Source organism: Alosa pseudoharengus, unplaced genomic scaffold (genome assembly GCF_046254945.1).
Source record: "Alosa pseudoharengus isolate Yale_2024_CS ecotype anadromous, Long Island Sound unplaced genomic scaffold, YU_APseudo_1.1 YU_APseudo_1.1_scf_13, whole genome shotgun sequence".
Lineage (NCBI taxonomy): Eukaryota > Metazoa > Chordata > Actinopteri > Clupeiformes > Clupeidae > Alosa > Alosa pseudoharengus.
This window is the reverse complement of record NW_027468598.1, coordinates 22,864,276-22,886,138: the sequence shown is the minus strand read 5'-3', so window position 1 is coordinate 22,886,138 and position 21,863 is coordinate 22,864,276. Positions and strand designations below refer to the sequence as shown.

Here is a 21,863-nt window from a genome sequence, read left to right as displayed (position 1 = left end):
AACTGGTGTGTCACTGAGTACATCGCAGCTGTAGGCTATCCCTAAGGGCTAACGTGTAAATCACTTACATGGAAGCATTGGGGTGGTGGAATGTCACCGGACTGATTCTGCAGGATCACTGTGGGCTATGGTCCCCATTTCTTTCCGCATTCCGATTGAATGCTAATTAAACAAACCCTGTTAATGAGATTGAGATCACAGAGCTTTTTTCTCATTAGGAGGGGAGGGGAGAAGATGAGACACTCGTTATAGATGCAAACAATAATGAGGAATGTGAGGTTTTTTTTTGTAGCACCTGCTAAAAGAAGCAATCAAGAAAATCACACAGACCTTTTAAGTATTCATGATTTTCATCAGGTCCCTTGCCACAGGTGTATAAAATCAAGCACCTAGATTATGAATGCAGACTGCATGGTGCTTGATTAACACCTGACCTGATGAAACCTGCAGTGAGTGGTAAATGTACAACAATTATGTTCAGAACATTTCCATTTACTCCTTAATTAATCACCACTGTATTTATATCTGTTGTCTTAGGACGTGACACTGTAAACATACAGTACCTGAGTATGCAAGTTGTTATGTCGGTGTCAAGTTAGATTTTAGGTTTTAGTTGGGTGTTTTTTATGAAGTAATTTTCTGGTAACTCAATACTACTATTCCAGCTACAGATTCAGAACTGAGGGATATGCCCCTGCATAATCTTGCCTTACCTCCCTCTCACCTGAATCTACCTTTTTACACAGAGAAATGTCTCTGAAAGTCCTTTATGGAAAAATAAGTTGTGCAATCAAACCCACATGGTCTCTTCCACTGGCCTAACCCTTCAATTGGCAAACACCATCAGTGAAACATGTTGAGCTGCTGAATGGAACCGCTGTAACTTGGAAGTGTCCCGACAAGCAGGGGCAGGTCTCTGCACTGGTCAAAATGACACATGAGTAAAGCTCAGATTTTTTTTTTGCATTCTTTAATAATTCTCTCAAGCATGGTCGTCATTACAAGAAGAAGAAACTGATATAATTCTGATATAAACTTACAAATGAAGAACATTTACAACTAACAACTTTTTTTTTACTACTGTACAAAAGGATTGTCCTGAAAAAAGGAGAAAATATATGCAAAACATCCATACTAACTACTGAGAATAATAAGTACAGTATCAGTTCCCTGAAGTTCTAAGCAACAAAATATATAGGTATGTTGTCCCTGACTAAATAAAGTGAGCATCAGACCCTCTACCGTTCATATACCAAAAGCATTCAAGTGCTTATAAATGGCTCAACACCCTGTTTTCTATGAAACAGTTCAGATATTTTCATATCTGTAAAACGGGTACTCACTACGATCAAATACACTTAAGAAGAGCTCTTTAGCAAAAGAGGCACAGGAAGGAGTGGCTTAAACATCACAAGTATACAGGCAACATAAACTGACTATTGGTGATCAAAACTGAATCACCATTTTGTTTACACAAAACAAAAGTAACACATTAAACACAGTAAACACATCAAAGTCCCTGAGATTACTGCAGTTTTCCTTTTGACTATTCTAGAATATATAATACCTAACCGCAAAAAAGGTTTACAATAAAAAGCACAGAAACTACTGCAAATGGAGCACCCATTTCATTCTACTAATGACAAAAGTATGTGGGAACTAGATCAAAGTTCCTGAGGTCCAGACAGTTATTTTATCTGTATTAAAACACAAACCCGAATTCTGTACCTGTAAACAAGTCAAATATAAGGAATCCCCCCAAAACAACAGCAATAACCCTTACAAAGAAAGTGCTAGGCTATTTTTACAGTTTTCTCCCCTACTATGAATCATCAACTTAGCAGGGAGAGGGAACCTCACCAAACATTCACATGATATTCACATGGAATCTGGTTCAGTGCATTCTATATTCCAGTGTGGTGACTGAGTGTCTTTAAGTTCTACCGAGTGCTTTAACTTCCACTGGGTCCTGTACAGTTCCTTGCAAAAGCAGTTTACCACAGGGTGGTAGTTCATTGTAGTCAGATACTACAACAATAGGCACCAACAGTGGCCATTTTTATTTTATTCATTTGCCCAATTGCTCACGCAGTCACTGAATTTGACCAAGACATTACATTTATCCCCGTGTTCCAAATGGCAGTTTTGCGTATTGTGTATGGCAGCATATGTGTGTATTGAACAGAGAGCTTCTTGCACACATTCTTTCAGACAAGCACACTCATGTCCTGTGTGACTGGAACATCCACGTTCTCCTCTGTGCACTCCTCACTGGTGCGTGGACTTGTCTGTTCCTGGGTCTGGCTCGGCTCCGAGTCCGTCTTCTCCTCCTTCTTGATGAAGTCGCTGCTGAGCGTGTAGGCGCCGGCGCTGGCGTGGCTGAGGCCGTGGATCTTTCTCAGGTGCTTCTCCAGGGTGGCATAGACGGTGAAGGGCACGCCGCAGAGCTGGCACTGGAAGGTGGGCTGGGTGCCGCGGGCGCCATGCGTTTTCATGTGGCGCGTGAGCTTGCTGCTCTGGGCGCAGGCGTAGCTGCACAGGCTGCAGCGGTACGGCCGCTCGCCCGTGTGGCTGCGCCGGTGCACCGTCAGGTTGCTGCTGTTCCGAAAGCACTTGCCGCAAAAGTCGCATGCCTCCTCCTTCTTCTTTCGCAGCGAGCCTCCTCCACCTCCACCTCCTCCAGCCTCGGTGGGTCGCCCCCGGTCGTTCTCCGATGGCGGCCACGCTTGCGTCGTCGTCGTCGTTGTTGTTGTTGTCACTTCCGCATCCCTCTCGCTCTCCCACTCGGTTCGCTCAGGGCCCTTGGGTGTGCAGTTGCCGCTAGCGATTCCGCTCTCGCCACTGCCCGCGCTCTCCACGGAGCCCTCGGAGGAGTTGCCCAGTGGGGAGGGCTGCTGGGCCTCCTCCTGCCCGTCCTCGTCCACCTCCAGCTGGGGATGGAAGTACTGCAGCTGGGTCCGGCTGGGCGCCGTGGAGCGCGACGACAGGACTATCAGGCCCGGGCCGGCCGAAGGGTGAGGCGTCTCCTCCTTCAGCGCTCCTTGCTCTATTTGACCGTCGCCGGCACTGCCATCTTCCTGTGGACACACTGAGGCTTCGCTGGGTGCGAGGGCGCCGCGATGGCTCCTCATGTGTTGTGCCAGCTGGGCGCTGTGAGAGAAGGTGCGACGGCACAGGCCGCAGGGGTACAGCCTTTCGCAGGAGCGGCGGTGCGCCAGCACGCTGCGCATCGAGCGGAAGACCTGACCGCAGCGCTCGCAGGTCAGCGTGTGGAGCGCACGGGATGTGCGGGGGAAGGGGGATGCCACCTGGGGGGAGGCGGAGGTCGGGAGCATAACGCCCGTTCCCCCATCCTCCGCCGTCCCGTTGACCTCAGCTAACTCCCGCAGGCGCTCAGAGAAGTTCATGCTGGTGGATTCTCCGGATGAGGTGAACGCGGCCGGGTGGTCAGCATTGGCATCCTCATCTACCTGGTAGAGGTTGAAGGAGTGTGTGTGTTGTGCATGCTGAAGCAAGCTCCAGGCACTGAGACACACGGTTTGACACACCTGGCAGATGATACTGGAGGGTTCCTCTGTCACTAAAACCAAAATATAGAGAAGACATGAAAAACATAAATAAAGATAGATACCTAATTGAGTTGGACTTGTAAGACTGAGGACAGAAGCAATGGTGAGAAAATAACCTTGTATTATACAGAGTTAACCCATATATTATATTAACATTTTGGACCCTTTGGTACTGCTTGAGTCAAATTGACCTGTGACATAATTTTGGTATTTAAAATCAATAGAGAAATAGACATTTACATAATCTCTGCTAGATCACATTTTGCCATCCAATTTTTCTTCGTGATGATAATAATACTAAAAGACTTGGGTGGCAGGAGTCACGTTTATCTAGGAAAAATCGCATGCATTCGAATTTGTGTGTTTGTGTGTGTGTGTGTGTGTGTGTGTGTGTGTGTGAGAGAGTGTGTTTCAGTGTATTTCTGTGTATCTGGGTTTCAGTGTTTATTCAGTCCAATTGCCCTGAACATCTTATGAAGGATTGAAGTGTGAAGCTGTATTGTAGCATGTTAAAAAAAAGGCTGAAAAAAATATTTTTGTATGATCTATCCTTTAGCAAAAATTTTTAAACAGGTCAATTTTACCAAAGCATTTACACAACAGCAAAATTCTCCCTCTCCTAGCAAAGCACAGAGATAATTGATACATAGTTTGTTTGATAACTAAACTACATGGATAATTAAAGAAAATTTAAATATTCAGGAAAGCAGTTGATAGTCATTCTTCTTCCAAAGAGCCATCCACCAATTACACTGTGAACTAGGATATGATGGGAGATGTTTTGCAGTTTAGATGATCATATAGTTATATATTTTCACAACACAAACAGCCATCTTCACCTTCACAGCAATCAAACACAAATGCAGAAATAGGACTGTAATAGGAATTTAAAAAAAAGTGTTGTCCCTCCCCACCATCCTTCTGTTTCGTGTGTGTCTATTGTAGCACCATGGGCGGGGGGCTTTGGACCTTTTGTCATGGGGTGATGGAGTGAAACACAATACCAGTAGTCCTTCTTTCTCAGGCTCGCTTTTTTGTGAGGATTCACATTTGGCCCAGAGTACCACTTGCATACTGAGCAAAAGCAATACCTGCTAATTAAAACTCCACATTGGCTGGATGCGCTAATAAGCATCTTTTTCTTTCCCCACCAGAAGGAGGGGAGGGGAAACAAGCGAAAGAGAGAGAGGAGGGGGGGAGAGAGAGAGAGAGAGAGAGAGAGAGAGAGAGAGAGAGAGAGAGAGAGAGAGAGAGAGAGAGAGAGAGAAAGAGAAAGAGAGACCCAGACTGAGATAAGAGTGAGGTACTAAAAATTGTAAAAGATCATTAGAGAACAGATCATCCTAACACACATACACAGTACATGATGTACACGGTTGCACCCAGAAAGCTGCAATATACATTGGAGAATTCAGTGTTATTTCATACACACTATCATTGGTCATATCACAAAAAGTGGATAAAGGATGATGTTCGTCCTACCATACCAAACCCAATGCAAATGAGAGTTGTAAGAATAGAGAAACAACTTGCCTCCAGAGACACGGGGGTTTGGACGGAAGGAAGCTGACTGTTTGGCCTGACCACTCAGCACCCCACAAAGGAAGTGCCAAAACATGCATGGCAAAACTCACAACAGCCACTCCTTCCGCACACAAACACATAGCCACACATCAGGAACTCTACAGAACTCTATCTGCATTCATGTGCACGCACACATGCACAAGTCTGGTGCCAATGCCTAAGTCTTCGGTTGTGGGGCCCCAGGCCAATGCGGACAGGGGAAAGAGGAACCAGTTACAAATCAGGAGAGATATGACAGACCTGTGGTCTGGACTCATGTCTCATGTAGGTTTTCAAACATAACCAATAGATCACTGCTGACTGTGTGTTACAACAATAACATAAGAAAAAACATGTAAAGTGTGTGTGTACATGCTGTTGCCCAGCTTGCTGTTACCCTTGTTTACATGTCCCTTTCACCTGAGACCAGAGCCGAGCAGGAGGATGCTCAGGTGCAACTTTGGCAGGCTGTCCCTGAGGCCAGTTTATGGAGCGCCACCGGCTGCCCTCTCCACGCAATTAGTGCACCTGTCTCTCAGTCACCAAGGACCTGCCGCCTTGGTAACCTGCACTAATGAGCCTGACTGGAGGACGTTTGTTAAACAGAGGGTGGTCATTTGAGAGAGAGAGAGAGAAAAGAGGACATTACGAGTCACACTCACCAGCATTATGTCGTTCTGACTCTTCGGGCCAGGAGGACCGGTCCATTACCCTCCTGAGCTCCACGTACCCCATCCCAACCTGGGCTCCTGGGCTGCATCTCAGCATGCAGCTGGTGGTGGGCGAAGGGGGAGCGTGGCTCTGGTGTCCAGCTCCGTAGCGGCCGCAGCCACCCTGCTTGTGCTGGATGAAGTCTAAGATGTGGCCCAGGGGGAAAGCCTGGCCACACTGGCCACACGTCAGAACATCAGGGCCAACAGTCTTAGGAGGGGAGGAGGTGTTCAGTGAAGGAGACACTGCTGGCTCAGGGTCATCTAAAATAGAGAGGAAATGATGAAGACAGAGAATGGGCCGTGATGAATATCAAATACACCTCAATCTTCCCATCAGCTCTGTTGTCCGTCAGGCTCTTACAGACGTTTTTCCCCGCCACTCAAAACATGAAATGTCTTGCTCCCCAGGGTCACCATGACCCATATCAAGATGTCTCAGCGCCTCGCTCTGTCATATCGAACAGCACCTGACCACTTCCTCTGTCAACGCTCTGCCTAGCGACATCATTATGACCAGTGAAATGCAATGCAGTGCAGTGCATCACACTTGCAGTATTCTTCTGACAGCTCATCTCCACAAGTAAAGCAGCACATATCAGTAGCCCAACATATGCATGTGTAAATCTGATGATCAAAAAAAGAGACCATTCTTCTTATAAAACCTTCAGTTTGAACTGGAAAGATTTAAAAAATGCCCTGTAGGCAGGATACCATTGCTTGCAGTCTTGGCCTGACCCACCTGCCCTAACTAGAACATAAGACGCGCTGCAGGTAGAGACAGTTCAGCGGAAAGCAGAAGTTCACGGCTGGTTATTCAAAAATGTCACTTTTCCTGTTTGAAGAGTGCTGGGTGTTTGCGAAACCGCAAGCGGCTCAGTTACATACAGCAACGAAAGCTTGTGGTCAGCCTGTGCTCAACTGGCCTTCATAGTTCCACACTATGTTTTTAAACATTTCAGAACATACCTGTAACTTTAACAAATAATTCAGTAGTATTTTAAAGAGAACAAATAAATTAAAGGGACATCATTACTGCTAATCTGATAAGAAATTGTTTACAATGCCATGTTTTGAGAGACCTGTCAATAGGCTCTCTTTTGTTTTAATCATTGTCAATTTGATTAGAAATAGGCTACATGCTGGAAACGGTGAAGAAGACTCAAGACAGAAGGACCATGACTTCGTGCAATAAGGAAGTAGCACAGCAGACAGTTTCCCTCACCAGATTTGTGAGAGAAAAGAAAGAAAGTAAACAACTGCCTCAGGACTGGTGGCATGAGCGGTGACCTTGATCTTCAGCAAAACGTTTAAGATAAATAGGATAAATTAAAGGAGCAAGCAGGTGCACTACCTACGTTGTTGTTACCCATAAATGGTAAATTAATCCGTAGTAGTTATAGTAGTAATGAGAAGAGGAAGGGGAAGATCGATAGCCTCGTGTGCAGGTAACAAACAGGTCAGGACAGGAAGTCTGGTTTTACCCTAACGTTCGTAACGTATTTACTGTAGGCTAGGTGATGCGTTATCAATTGCGTTGATAGGATACAATTTATTAGGATACAACTGCAGTCTCTGATATGTCCAGGCTTACCTTGAATTGCGCGTAGGTGTTGAGGTCGACTGCCAAGTTTACGTCTAGACATTCTATTGAATTTTGCGAGGACAATTTTTCATCTGTGAATATCAGACAGGTAGTTGAAGGAAACAAAGGTTAAGCTATGACAAATACTGGCAGCTCATGTATGCTTCTGCGCTGTCTTCATCAGTAAGCTGTGTTCAAGTTGTAGAGACAACCTTGGCTCGTGCGTAAGAAAGGGGCAGCGTTTTTTGAAGCGCCGCCTGTCAAAGTTTTCTCAACCCCGCCTCTTCGCGCTCTTTCCCCTTTGCCCTCGGTAAACGTGTCATTTTCTCATACATATTTTTGCTTTGTCGTGCTCACATCCCTAAATCCAGATTCTCTCAGAGCATGATGCTTATGCAGACTTCCTCGACCCAAGAAAACTGTTGAGAATGGCCTTTGCCATCCCTCTTGTTGGGTCAGTCATAGTTTTCGATTGCAAGATTATTGATTTTGGTGTATCACTTTACTGATTTGTAATAGAAACATATGCATGAATGTGAATGCCCCCCAGAATGTTCTGATCTGTCTGACCCCCCACACGCACACACACATACACACTCGTCACCATTAAATTCCAATTCTTTTTAAACCAATTTAGCACATTTTCCTAAAGTTATTCTATTCAAATGCCAAAGGTCACACAAACTAAAAGTTATTGCATGGGAATTAGGGTGACTAATTTAAAGACTCCCTTATCACACCTTGGCACAGCATTGGGTGACTAAAGCGCCCCCCTCCCAACCGCAAGGAACGGTAACCAAGGCAAAACTACAACTTCTAGAGGCATTATGCAGGAAAATGCATGCTACTCAGAAAATACATAGCCTAGGCCTACACATTTCACATTTCTCAATGTGGACTCGTTTGTGCATTTTGCCTACTTGACTTATAGGCTCATTGAAGACCTCTGGCTTGCTCTGTAAACTAGGTTAAACGTGATCTTCATTCTCCATTAACCTCCAAGAGAAATCCACTTCAGTTAAGATCTGCAAATAGGGTGGTGGCAGCTGGATAAGTGTCAGGAGGGCCCAATCTAGTTTTATTTCATTCAACATTTAGTCAAACTTCAACTTTGCACTGCACTGAAGTGCTTCAGAGAGCATTAACATACACACACACTTGCACAATAGGGATCTTGGGATTGGGAAGCCTCTAATATGAAAGAAAAGTAAAACACTTGTATTCCATGAAATCAATCTTGCCACATTACCAGTTCCAGGGAATTAATACAAAAATTGCTCTTTACAGTAGGACTTTCAATTAATAGTCTGCTGCCGTGCTCAGGAAAGCTCCAACAAATTTGTCTTAAATAAAAGTTAGTATACTGAGAATTAACATCTTGTCCTTAACTGAGTCTTCTGGTGGCATAGGTTTAAAGAAGTATCTATTTGACCAATTGTTAATTCTAGAAAGAAAAGTAGTGAGAGCTCTTGTTATATTGCAGAATTGTTTTACTGTTTTTTTACACCCCTACAATCCATGAAGAAATAACCTATTTCAGTCGTTTAGCTTTAAAATCTGTAGTCCTTTCCTTCAGTTTTAAAAACTCAATGGGATCCTCACATTCATGATGTTGGTTCGCCACCTAGTGGTGAAATTATATAGGTAACAGCATTAGAAATTATACATTCTCTTAGAACTAACCAGCTCCTCTTCCATTTACAAATGCTTTATAAGTCACAAGTAGATGTTTGTATGTTATTCTTAGATTCTTTAATTTATTAGATTACAATGGATCGGTTTTATTGTGCTACAGTCTTTGGTGAAAATGTGGACCTTGCATGCATGGGGTATGATGGCACCTATGGGTGATAATGATTTGGTCATCATAAAGGGGTGACTGATCCAACAGAATATATCAATAACATCTCAGTTGAATTTGACAGACACATTTGAAGTTATGAAGTATTTTATTAGCATTTCCCTGCAGATAAAACACATGCACACTTCACATGGGCCTTGTGATGAGGCAATTATGTTATGACTGTATAAGGGGGGGGGGGGGGTACGGTACTTTAACCAAGAGAAGGTTGGTTCACTGCAATGATAATTGGCATCTGATAAAATATAAACCCCAAAATTTCCACAAGGTCATTCTGACAATGACTAAACCTGTTAGGGAAGACAAAAGGGGAGAATTGGGGGGGGGGGGGGGCGCATTTTATATTGTCCTCTAATTCTTTACAGCATGGACTCAAACTGTGCAGTTTTACTCCTTCAAAACATATACACAAACAAAAGCAGGAAGCTGCTGAATTTGAGTTAAACATAAGGAGGTATAATACAGAATATAAGACATATGACATTGAATTTGTTTGATTCAAAATATTGGTGGTTTTCCAAAGTCCTGTGTGTTTCCTGTGCGTTCCTCCAGGATGAGTGCTGTAGATTTGTTCTGTGTATCAGTAACGGTAGTAGGGACTCCGTGACCGCGACCTCCTGTGGGTCAAGACAAATCACAGTTAGACTGACCAAATATCATACACATAACATTTTGTGTCAATAATGACTGCTATTTTCATACTGAACTACACCCATCTTTAACTGGGTTGTCAAACGGTCACAACTTTTTAAAAAACAACATAATGCCACTGACCTTCTGGAGGAACTGTAATCTCGGCCTGAGGGAGGGAACAGATTTGTTTACTTCTCACAGCACTTTCTTTCTCTTATTGTACAAACTCTTTAATAATCGTTGTGTTATGGCTGAAGTAAGCGGTGGACTTAAAGCACTTACTATATTTGGGCACAGGGGACGGGGAGTGGCTCTGTCTTCCATACTGCCTCTCCCATTCATCTCGCTCTTTCTCCCGGCGCTCACGCTCCCTGTAATGAGCATTCATATGAGCACAGAGTCCTCAGCGGCACTCAGTGTAGCAGGCTGCTATTCACAAACCCGCTATGAGAACACACACACACACACACACACACACACACACACACACACACACACACACACACACACACACACAAATAAATACACACACACACACACACACACACAGAGCTCTTACTTCATGCGGATCTTGCGGGCCATGGCTCGTAGTTCCCCCTCGCGTTCCTGTCGCTTATTTTCCTGCTGCTGGACCTTCACCTGAGCAGCCTTTTTATCCGCCTTGGCTGGGACAGGAAGTGACAACACAGGATATTAAAACCATGCCTCATCAACAACTACATGTTACATTTTTATAGTGCTTTGAAGCCCAAGTGAAGCCTGAGTACTATTCAGGTGGACACACTATATCATTTCCCCATGAATCTGGAGAACATCAGCCCTCACAGACCTAAGTATTCAGTTTGTCTGAATGTGTGCATTACACAATACACATTTTACTGAAAGAAATTGTCGCACGTGGAACATTTCTATGCTAACAATGTCAAATTCTAAGCTGTTAGAAAAGAGCCCCCGCAATCCAAATTAATCTGATGTGTTGGACTGAATGCTCTTTACTTACATTGCTTGTTGAGGGCTTTCTGCATCCGAAGCTTCAGTTTCTCTTGTGGCGTCATCTTGGGCTAAAAGAAATACACCGGCATCAAAACAAGCGACTAGAGGGATGAATGTTTATGGAACTGGTGCTATAAGACTAAATTGACACTGGAGATAGGCCTACAAGGCCAAGTTTGTCAAAGGCATGTGAGGTAATTGAAAGCCTCATATTTTGTATAAGCATAGGTGCGTTTGCAGAAGTGTGAACAGTACAGATCTAAAGCTCTTTAAACTTGACCACATGACCATGCCTAATGTGTAACAATCACTCAAACACGCACTACTGACAACACGGTGTCAAAACAGCAAGTTTCTCCTTCAATTTATCTGAGCAGGTATTTTGCTAGAAATTTCAGAGACATTCTATCCATCCCAGGGCATTTTGACTTACCATTACATAATATTCCTGTGGCTAGAACATAGCTAAATGTCAGGTTTAAAGACATTTGGTCAGCTGGTAAATGTCAATACTTAAATAGCGCTGTAAGCACTGTCCATTTATGCAACCAAAGTCCGATATATGTTTGGGTGATGCTCAGAATGTCTGGCTGATTTTAGTCAGAATGCTTCCAACAAAATGTCTCATGCACTCAAGCGTGTTGACGTAAAACATGGTAACAGCACATAGCTTTTCAGTACACCATAAGATCCTAATCTTAATCAAGCTTAATGTTTTGTTGTTAGACAGTAGTCATTTCTCTGAAAACATGGGACAGGAAGAGAAAATACTGTATAGGAATGGAGAAGAAAACAAACAAAATTGCACAAACAAGATTATGCACCATTAGCACAAACAAAAACACAGGCTCATAGACTCTTCTAGAAAATGAAGTCCTCAGGATGTGAGCTCTGGAAGGGAGAGGCATAATGGTCGCCTGGGGGATGATTAAAGCAATTCTTAATGGAAAAAATTTGACATTGCACAGAAGAGCCTCTGAGAGAGGGACAGGGAGAGAAAGCGAGCGAGGCTCCAAAGGCCTGGTTTTACAACCACATCTGCCTGTCAGGGATGAGGGAGGCGTTGACTTTAGCAAGAAACCCAGCGAGATCAAATTCTTACTGACTTTGGCAGCTCCCGTCTCTTTACCACCTGGAGTATCAGCCCTGCAAGAGCGAGACGGAGGGAGAAGAAAAAACAAAAGGGAAATTAAGACCATTTAGTTAGACAGTAGAGAAATGATAAAGTCAGCTTTTGGCTGATGTGTCCTTGGTCACTCACTTTCTCAGCTTGTCAGAGAGGGAGCTGGTGGAGGGTGGGGCTGAGCGGGGACTGAGGGACGGGGACAGGCTCCGGACAGGGGACTGAGAGGGGCTCGGACTGCGGCTCTCACCACGATGATGGCCAGACGTCCGACCGCCTCTCCGAAAACGGTCAGCCGAGCGAGATACGGAACGTGACCTAAGGAGGATACATGAGCACATTTAAACAGTCCTCTATAAAAAAAATTATATTTGGGGAAAATTTTTTATTTACACAAAACCTATTTTCACACTATTCTTGCTTATCTGAGAGTGAAACCTGGGTGAAAGTTCTAGGTGGATAGCTCTTAGTTTTCAAAAAGTTTCGCTGATTGCATGGGTAGGTGCGTGTGCTGAAACGTGTGCAGTTCTCTGTCGTCTTTATGGTTAAACATCATCCAGTCCAGCTCCGGCTGAGAATGCCCCACCTAGTGCGTCTGTGAGAAGTGTATCGTCGGCCCCTGTCCCTGTCCCTATCTCTGGAGCGGGAGCGCGAGTGTCCACGGTCATAGCGTCTTCTGTGGCTGCTGCCGCCGCTGCTACCACCTCCACCGCGCTGCTGGGAGTGGGAGTCGGAGCACTGGCGTGAGTGGGACCGGGAGTAGCGGCTATCCCGGCTTCCTCGCCACCCGCTGCGGCGTGAGTGGGAGGAGGAGCGCGATGAGTGCCGTGATGAAGACGGTGAGGAGGAGGATGGGCTGGAGGAGGAGTGACGTCGGCTGCAAGGGGCAAAAGAAACAAAAAAAGACGTTACTTATACAGACGGTTGTGCTGAACAGCAAACAGCAAACTGTTCACATGCTCAATGGAAAAGATTTGTGTGCTTTTTAACCTACCAAACCATTACCTACCACTTTTTTTTTTTTAAAGGTTAGGACGTTTGTGATAACCAAGAAGGATCGTTAACAATGGATAACAACAATTTTTACAAGGCAAGAGCTAGAGACTTTGATCTAGAGCATCGTTTATAGAGGTATACTACCCACACAATCCCTATATTAAAGTCCTATAGAAGAACATCATACATGTTTCATAAAGCTAATCTCAGTCATAAAAACTGCCTATGCCAATTTTGACGTTCACATTACCAATGTCAGGTTACGCATTTTTGTCTAGTTGAGCCAAGAGGTCCACAAATTAATTTGGTTGAAAATTAAAAAGTCATGTTAAAACTACCGACAATTGGAAGACAAGTATATTTTGGATGATGTAACACATTTTAAAACCACAAAAGCCGTTTCAGAGAGAAGGCCTTAGTTAAACAAGACATATGAAATTCTAGTTATCCATCAAAATGTGCCACACCATTTCAATCCAAAACACAACTTTGTCCACGTCATTTCACACAGGTGTTACGACAACTCTGCATTAACATTCTGCCTCATTTTCCTAATTCCTCGCTAAAGCTACGCAATGCCTGAACCTATTTCCGAGGCGAGCCATCTCTGAGGAGCACACACATGACTAATAAGGACACAGCCAATGACAAGCCAAGGGGAAAGCTACCGACCGGAAGCCCCTGCTATGACCTGCGGGGTGCTGCTCCTGCTTATTGCTGGAGGCGTTGGCCAAGTGGCCGCCGGCCGCGGCCTGGGCAGGGTGACCGCCCTCCTCATCACTGCCTCCGAAGCTGGTGATGAAGGTGATCTTCTCCTTGCCGGGGGTCCTCGAGCGGGACCGGGACTCAGAGCTGGACTCCGACTGGGGGCTGTGGCGGGGAACGGCGAGCAGGGGAAGAGCAAGAGGAAGAGACATTCAGGTCAAGGCCAACAAGTTCAGACCCATTAGGAGATCATTGTTTAGTGTTCCGAGCAATGATGAGACTGCATTTTGAGAGATCTACTGAACGGTGTTGGGTATTCGCGGTATGCAAGTGTTAAGAAATTGCATGTACTAGTTGTTATGTGCATAGATTTCATGTTTGATTTTCCTGTTATGTGCATAGATAGTTTCAATTAACATATTTTGTTTTTAGAGAATAAAGAAACATGCTCTTTTCTGTACACATGGTTACATAAATAAACATACTGCTATGAACGTGCCACCATGCAAACGGCTCTCTCTTTGGAAATCTGAAATGCAGAGGCTGGCTTCCTGCCTCAGGCTTTTAAAACCAGTTTTTAACAATAGATGTTCTCTTTCTGGGGAATCCATCTCCAGTACATTACATAAAGCAAAGAGCAGAACAACTACAATGTGCTTCTGACTGACTTTCTTCCACCCACCACCGGTTTTATAAACTGTACATGGATAGAACAGCAAGGAAGAGATGAGGCACATACTCAAATTTCCATTTATTTATGTGTGTGTGTGTGTGTGTGTGTGTGTGTGTGTGGGGGGGGGGGGTAAGAAACAGCTCATGAAAACACAAGAACACTCACCGTTTGTAGGGATCGTAGGTTGGGCTGTCTCTCCTTGCATAGCTGTTGAAATGACAAAGAATCTCAGATTAATTCTAACTGCTGCTGCGAGTGGCTAATGTTGAGTGCTGAGGGACTGAAGATCACGTATGTTCCTACCTGGGTGGGCTGATCTGTCTGCCTTTCAGCCTCTTCTCCCTGAACTCTCGTCTCTGTCTGCGAGAGCGGCGGCCCTGAGAGTCACATGGGACACGCGAAACAGTCCGTCATGGAAACTATTTCAGACCACACTATGCATATAGGGCTGGGCAATAATAATAATAATAATAATAATAATAATAATAATAATAATAATAATAATGCTTTATTTGTATAGCACCTTTCATACACAGAATGCAGCTCAAAGTGCTTTACATTTGGATCATGTAACACAATAATAAACAAGAATCAGTCATTCCTCTTCGTTGCTGTGGCCGTTTATGATCCAATCAGCAACATATCAGAAAGCCTACCAAAGCTGACTCTGATAAATGTATGCATGCATCTTCATTTCATTCCAGTTAAGTGCAAAAACTACAACAGTAGGAGCAGATGGGATACTGTGATGCACGCCATCAGCTCACAAGTTCGCAGCACTTTGCCTTTAAACTCAATACCTTCAATAAGACAACATTAAGACTTACAGAGTACATGGCCTTCTCTGCCTCCAGAGCCTTAGCATGTTTGATGGCCTCCACCTCTTCCTTGTCCTTCCGAAGCATCCTAACACACAATCAAAGATGATGGTTAACTTTGGAAGAGCAAAACAGCAAATAACTAACAAACAAATCAATCAATCAAACAAGAGGCATTGTTGACATTATGTTGACAATGTGTAGTGTTGTCACAATACCAAAATTATTGTTTCGATACTGATACCAAGTCAAGAATTGCATTTGATACTTTTTCGATACTTTTTAAAAATTTGATTAGTTTTGGGAGCCCCCACCACCTTGAAGTTATCGGTAATATTGAATATAGTGTGATCATTCACACCAGTGGCCATCCTAGATTCTGCTCGACACTCCACACATACAGAAAATGATGGCTTATGTCAAATGTTTCTATTTCATATATTTTGGAATTCATATAAAAGTGTATATATTTTGTTAATAATGTATAGTATTTTATATTCTGCAATTACTAGTCGCTAAAAATATTTAGGAAGTTGAATACTTCATATTGATTTTTAAACTATTACACTTGCCTTAGGCATATCTATCTTTAATGTGGTGTGTAGGTGTAACTGAGTGCCTGTCACTTTAAGAAATACTTGAGCGTAATTAGCCTTCAGTCTCACAGTTTTAAGCTATTGAAAAATAATTGTGCATAGCACATAAGGATGTGGATGCAATTTGTCATGTTTTCTATTTCATTAGTTAAAATAAATCAACACAAAAATAAATAAAAACAACTAACAAGTCGAAGAAAATCTTTCTGGTATGATAGAAGAGATAAGTGTCTTGCAAACTTGAGATGCAAGTGAGCAAATCAACTTGATATCAGCCTATTATTATGTGTTGCTTTGCGGCCACAGCATCACTTAAACTAGCAGCCACACTGTTTTAAGGCACGACAGCTGCGCATACCTGTGTGAGGAGAAGACACGCAGGCTAGGGGAGGCACTAGAAGCATGCTTTGCGCACACGCATGTTACCTCAAAAGAACGCGGTCATTCTTAAAAGTATCGATACTAATACAATTAGGTATTGGTTTTTTAAAATTATTTATTTCAGGGTATTGCGATACTTTTGTAGTATCGGTGCACTGTGCAACACTAATGTGAACACCATTACCTCACAAAGTCTCCCTCTGCCATTCCATAAGGTGTGGCCATTTTGTTCAGGTCCATCACCTGCTCTTGGTTGAGCTCATCCACATCCACTTCAACATCTGACACAAATACACACACACACTCATGAGTCAAGTAAAGATTGAGACATTTAGTGGTTCTGTGTTAAAGAAATGACAAACATCATGACTTCATACCGATGTCGGGAATGCCTTCATCCCCCTCAGAGTCTTCCTCTTCAGAGTCTTCCTCTTCTCCTTTGTCTGACAGAGGATCGGGCTCTGTGACTGTGCTATCCTCATATGTGTAGCCAATTGAAGCTTTCTTCTCTGCGAGCCTGGAATATAAGCACATAATGACAGCAACTACTTAGCAAGAATCTTGCAAAATATAATACAATATATTCAAGACAGGAAAACTGTTGATAGGCCTGTGAAATCCTTTGACAGAAGATACTGAGAAATTTAGGGGGAAAAATATACTTTGAATTTTAGATAAAGAAATTGGAGATACAAGCCAAAAAAACTGTTGTTAACAAGCCAAGATTAAATTAGATTTAACAAGATTAAAAATGAAAAGCTACTGTTCTCACTTTTTCTTCTCATCTTCATTTGGTCTTTGCAGGCCACCATACAACTCATCCACATAGATCTGATACAAACACTGCTCCTCAGAGACTATGAAATGACAAAAGAGAAATGTTAACCTCATAAAAGTGACACAAGGACAGCACTTTCAAATACAGGTAGGTTAGTCTGAAAGACACTCAAATCAGCGTAGAAAACATTAATGATGTACGCTATTGAAATAATTAAAACACAAGGGAAAACAAAGACATCTAGGGGGCCAACTCCGGAGAGTATAAACTGCTGTGTTTTTCTATTAGCAATACTACACTAATAAAGTCTGAATTAATACATTCCACAAAACACCACAAGACGGGTATGTCAGAGGAGAACAACACACTGTGAAGCCATCAAATAGGACACAAGAGCCATAGCCACTCACTGTTGGCAAAATCGTTCTGCACCAGTCCTCTGTAGCGCTCATAGTTACACTTTCTCTCTTCAGACTCCTGCTCCAGGGTGCTGCCACAGAACACACAAGAGAACACACCTCAGAACACTTTCAGGTATTGACTACAGGTGTTGAGTAATTTCCTGTGTATTAACTGCATCGCGTATGGACCGCACAACGTGTCAATGTGTATTGATCACACCCATGTATTAATCACAGTGCCCAATACCCCAAATAATCTGAATCAGATTGTGCTTTAATCAAACTCATAGCTGAAGAAATGTTGCAATATCAATGTATAAACCTTGGTTAAGAGGCGGGAAATTACAGTAGTACTACATACAGTATATATAGCCAGAGTTATCAAAAATAACAAGCTGGAACAGCAGCAAATATTTCTCAGTTATTTCTGGCTCTGTACGGTTTCTGTGTTATGACAACCTGCCATGGGATAAAATGACAATATAATTCCTGACATATACCAGAAGGGTGTTAGATACTCACACTGTGTTTAGAAGAGGTGGTGTGTAAGTAGGGATGTAGTCCAAATGGGCCCGCACATCAAATCTGTCAATCATATTGTTGACATCACCTTGCCATGGCATCCTTTTAAAAAAATGATGTAGAAGAGATCATGAGAGTGCTTTAGTCACTGGTGCTCTGTTGAGAAATTGTACTGTGCAACATGGTTGACCAGGAACACTATGAAAATCTCATGAAGTCAAAAACACTTGAGTGTGAGGTTAAGTTTTTACTGGACCATATCTTCAACAAATGTATACGTTTTGACCATAGGCTATCATCAGCGGGTTGTTGACAAGGAACACGGTCATAACCAGTTTGTCCAGCTTGGTAGTACCGTAAAACTTCAAATAATCGCCGAGTCCCTAAGAGACGCCTGTCTCTTTTAAACGCCTGGCGTGGCTACAGGTTTGGGTTAAAGGACGGTCTCCAGTAGAGGCCTGGTCTGTTTTTTAGTTTCGGGTTGTATTTAATGTTCTAAAACCCGTCAGATCGTCTGTTTAAAGATTCGCAATGACACGAAACCGTTACAGAAAGGAGGTTACAGCAGTGTGAATTAGATGTTGCACGTCGTTAAGCATTCACATGTCTGGTCACAGTTGCAAGGTTTTAGAATGTTGCATCAAGTTGCTGCTCATCTCGTTGCGAATCTTGGGTGTGATTTGGGCTTAAGGCGCAGACTGCGCACGTTATGATTAGATGGCATTAAAAGACTGCGGTGGGGAGAAGCTAGAATTCCAAATTGTATAACTTTTTTTCCAATATGAACTATGCCTATATGTCCGACTTCGTCATCGTTCAATTCATCCCTTGTGTTAATTTGCGGATAGGCCGATGGTAAGCTTGTTTTTATGCTGGCAACAAAACCAGAACGGTTCGCGAACGTTATTATTTATTCTAAATGCCATGGCGATAAAGAGAAAGAAGTCAGAAAAGGAATTTACCTCAGACTAGGCTAGATCAGAGCCCGTCTACGGACATTCTCTGGCTATATAACCTACTGAAATAGGTTAATGATGTAAAGTCAAGTGCACTTCTATGGGACTGGTGTGTGCGCGCACAGTTTTTATTGAAGCGTCGGAGTGGCAAGTGCTGCGCATAGTTGCAGTGGAATGTGGCTGCCGCAGGGCATTATAAAACTTCTCACTCTTAGACCTACTCATACACGGCAGTGAAATGGCGTATTTAGCTGTCTAAATTCGAATCATATGCTGGGAGAGAAATCGTCAGACATCCATGATTATTTTGTTATTCAGCACCCCTGGTCAAAAATATGTTCCCGTGCGCCTGGAAGAAGGCTATGATTTGAATGTAGACTGTTGCCAAATTTGGCAAATACAAAATGGGACAAACAGTATGGTTCATGCTCTCTCATGCTGTTTCATTCCTGCCGAAAAGGAGGGAGAATGAAACATTAAGCACGTTCCACTTTTGCATAAATAATTCCTGAAAGGTTTTGGTCAGGGCTGATAATGCAACTGTATTTGACAAAGGACCGATATAGGCCATTTTCTAGTGACAAAATATGAGCTTTCAGTGTGATACGATCTCTTTGTAGATTACGTTTAACTAAAACGTGTTTCATCTGTTCGGCTATCCCCGCTATTTGGATCTTACTGTATCTCACTCAATGAACAACATCTCAACACTAAATGAATGATGATCCGTAATTGTCATCAGATAGCCTAGTCATATAGGTAGACATTCAGTGTGTTTGAAATAATTAATTCAATAATATTTTCCATCTTTGCAGAGGAAAAGTTTTGTGTAAAGGGAATTAAAGGCCTGTCTCATATAGACGCCTGTCTCTAATACTAGCCGGTGCAGTTTGGCGATTTGGGAAAATAAAAGCCCAGGCTATTATTTGGAGTTTTACGGTATATCATATTAGTTACAGTGACCACATTTAATGACACTTCTTGTGTCAAGGGCGTTAAAAAAGTGGAAAATTAAATTAAAATGTGGAAATATGGAAAATTACACAAGATCTTGTCTGCCATCAATAATGGTAAGATATCTTGTGATTAACTAGATAGCTGGTTGTAGCACAATGCCCATTTCATTTGGGAGAGAATGTACATAATTGTTAACTTACATATTGATTGGACTCTCAGCTGCCAAAGCAACAGCTGAGTCCAAATGGATCTTGTAGGCCCTCCCATGCACTTGCAAAAACTGGGCTGGGTCTTTTTTCTGCAGATGAGGATACACATAATAGTTTATATTTGAAAGGGAAGACCAGTCAGGGTGGATTTAACATAGGCTCATCGTGAAAAGCTGCTACTCACAATCTTCTCATAATATTCCCGTCTTCGTTCTCCACGCCGCTTGTAGTCGACCATCATCCCGCGGAGCTTGCGCTCATGTCTCCGAGCCTCCTGCCACATGATGGCACCACTTGGGGTGGGCACAAACACGTCTGATGGAAAAGTAAAAGGAGAGAGTAGGGTTGGCTCTCCTAAAATTGAAAGAATTCATTCCTGATGCTTCCTTTTTTGTTATTACATAACAACAGCTGGATTAGAAACAATTAACTGATCACAGTAATCTTCTATCTAGAGTAAAAGGAAAGTATGTCACCCACATAATCTTGACACCCTGTGGATATGAATTAGATAACTAGAAAGTGCTCTCAACTAAGTCATCAGATGAAATATATACCTTTTCTTTACCATGGCACCCAAAAGAATCACCCGCCATGCTTGTGGGCACTGGCTTGAAATAACTGACTTTTGTTAAACAAATGTATGTTGTCTTTGACTTCAACACATCACTGTGTTCGGTTATGAACAGAACAGGATTTTACTGATTGTTGCTCTGAATGCATAAGATAGGCATGACTGCTGTGGTAAAACATGCACACTGCTAATGGCCATATCACATGCAATAAATGACTGAGAATGCATTGAGATTGTCCATACTATTGTGAGTCTATACTAAACACTTCACTTCGGTTGTGGCCAAGGTTGCAAGAGATTGCAACTTTGCATGGCAAACCAGGGCCTTTCACCATTCCTGGGCCTGCGCAGTGGAGAAGAGGTCCTCTAGTAAATTTAAACTGACCTCAATTTTAAGCCATTCAGGTCATGCGTTTTCCAGTACCATGTGAGAGCGTTTTAAGCAAGTGCCAAAACGATGTAGTAAACCACTGCGACATGAGATGCAAAATATCACATAACCTTGCTCTATACTTGGGCCCGTAACATCAGTCGCTGCATTCAGCATGCCATTTCAACTAAATACAGCTAATAAACAGTACGCTATTCCTCCACCACGTAAAGCCATTACCAGTGTAACGTTACAACGAAGTTAACGCTACGTCAATGCGCTATGAGTAGTAGGTAACAATTTGTGGTCCGTGGTCCTGTGATCTCTTATGCTCAAACGTTGGGTTAATTTCGGTAGACGCGAGTGGTGACATGCCCGCAAACAAGCTAACGTTAACGTTAGTTAGCTATCTTATCGCTAGCTAACGTTAGCGAAAAAAAAACAAGAGATACTTTAGCTAAAGTTGCTAAAAATAACACAGCATATATACTCCCAAATATAATAATGTTAATATTATAACATATATATGAATTACACAATATATTATTTGCAAGTTAATAAAGCCATCTAGTCAAGTTATCTACTTAAACGTTTGATCATTTAGTGTAGCTTATATTTGGTGTTAGCTAGATATTTTAGCAAATGCTTGGCTACGTTAATGTGTTAGCTCACTTTGACGCTACATGGAGACCAATAAAAACGCAGTACCAGTTAGATGCTAGTGGTATAACGTTCAGTGGGAATGTAACACTTATGCATCCTATCTATGCCTTCAATATTTCGAAGAAAAAAGTAATCCAACTTTACCTACCTGACTAGTCAAATGAATCACTTCAGTTAGCATTAACTTGTAGCAGCCGATAGCTGCACTGCCATCCTTCTATGGGAAA

At 42.8% G+C, this 21,863-nt stretch overlaps 2 protein-coding genes across 7 annotated transcripts; both read right to left on the bottom strand.

Moving 5' to 3' along the window:
- Window positions 1–969: 969 nt before the first annotated feature.
- On the bottom strand, window positions 970–7,639 carry znf296 (zinc finger protein 296). The gene is made up of 3 exons (XM_076282576.1): window positions 7,437–7,639; window positions 5,795–6,106; window positions 970–3,580 (listed from the first exon to the last, which is right to left on the bottom strand). The coding sequence occupies exons 1-3, from the start codon at window positions 7,486–7,488 to the stop codon at window positions 2,208–2,210; spliced, it is 1,737 nt and encodes a 578-aa protein (XP_076138691.1). The 5' UTR covers window positions 7,489–7,639; the 3' UTR covers window positions 970–2,207.
- A 1,718-nt stretch (window positions 7,640–9,357) lies between these two features.
- Window positions 9,358–21,854, bottom strand: clasrp (CLK4-associating serine/arginine rich protein). 6 transcript variants are annotated; one of them, XM_076282573.1, is made up of 20 exons: window positions 21,785–21,854; window positions 20,214–20,344; window positions 20,021–20,118; window positions 17,908–18,009; window positions 17,395–17,474; window positions 16,979–17,063; window positions 16,584–16,723; window positions 16,391–16,487; window positions 15,239–15,317; window positions 14,715–14,788; window positions 14,577–14,618; window positions 13,706–13,903; window positions 12,624–12,914; window positions 12,176–12,355; window positions 12,021–12,060; window positions 10,922–10,982; window positions 10,481–10,586; window positions 10,204–10,292; window positions 10,063–10,087; window positions 9,358–9,905 (listed from the first exon to the last, which is right to left on the bottom strand). In XM_076282573.1, exons 2-20 carry the CDS (start codon window positions 20,310–20,312, stop codon window positions 9,869–9,871), a joined length of 1,923 nt encoding a protein of 640 aa, XP_076138688.1. In that variant the 5' UTR covers window positions 20,313–20,344; window positions 21,785–21,854; the 3' UTR covers window positions 9,358–9,868. The 6 variants fall into 6 exon arrangements, 4 of the variants coding, with proteins under 4 accessions (XP_076138688.1, XP_076138690.1, XP_076138687.1 ...); XR_012986554.1 differs by lacking the exons at window positions 9,358–9,905; window positions 10,063–10,087 and having other exon boundaries at window positions 12,017–12,060; XR_012986555.1 differs by lacking the exons at window positions 9,358–9,905; window positions 10,063–10,087; window positions 10,204–10,292 and having other exon boundaries at window positions 10,570–10,586; window positions 13,725–13,903.
- Between the last annotated feature and the right edge of the window lie 9 nt (window positions 21,855–21,863).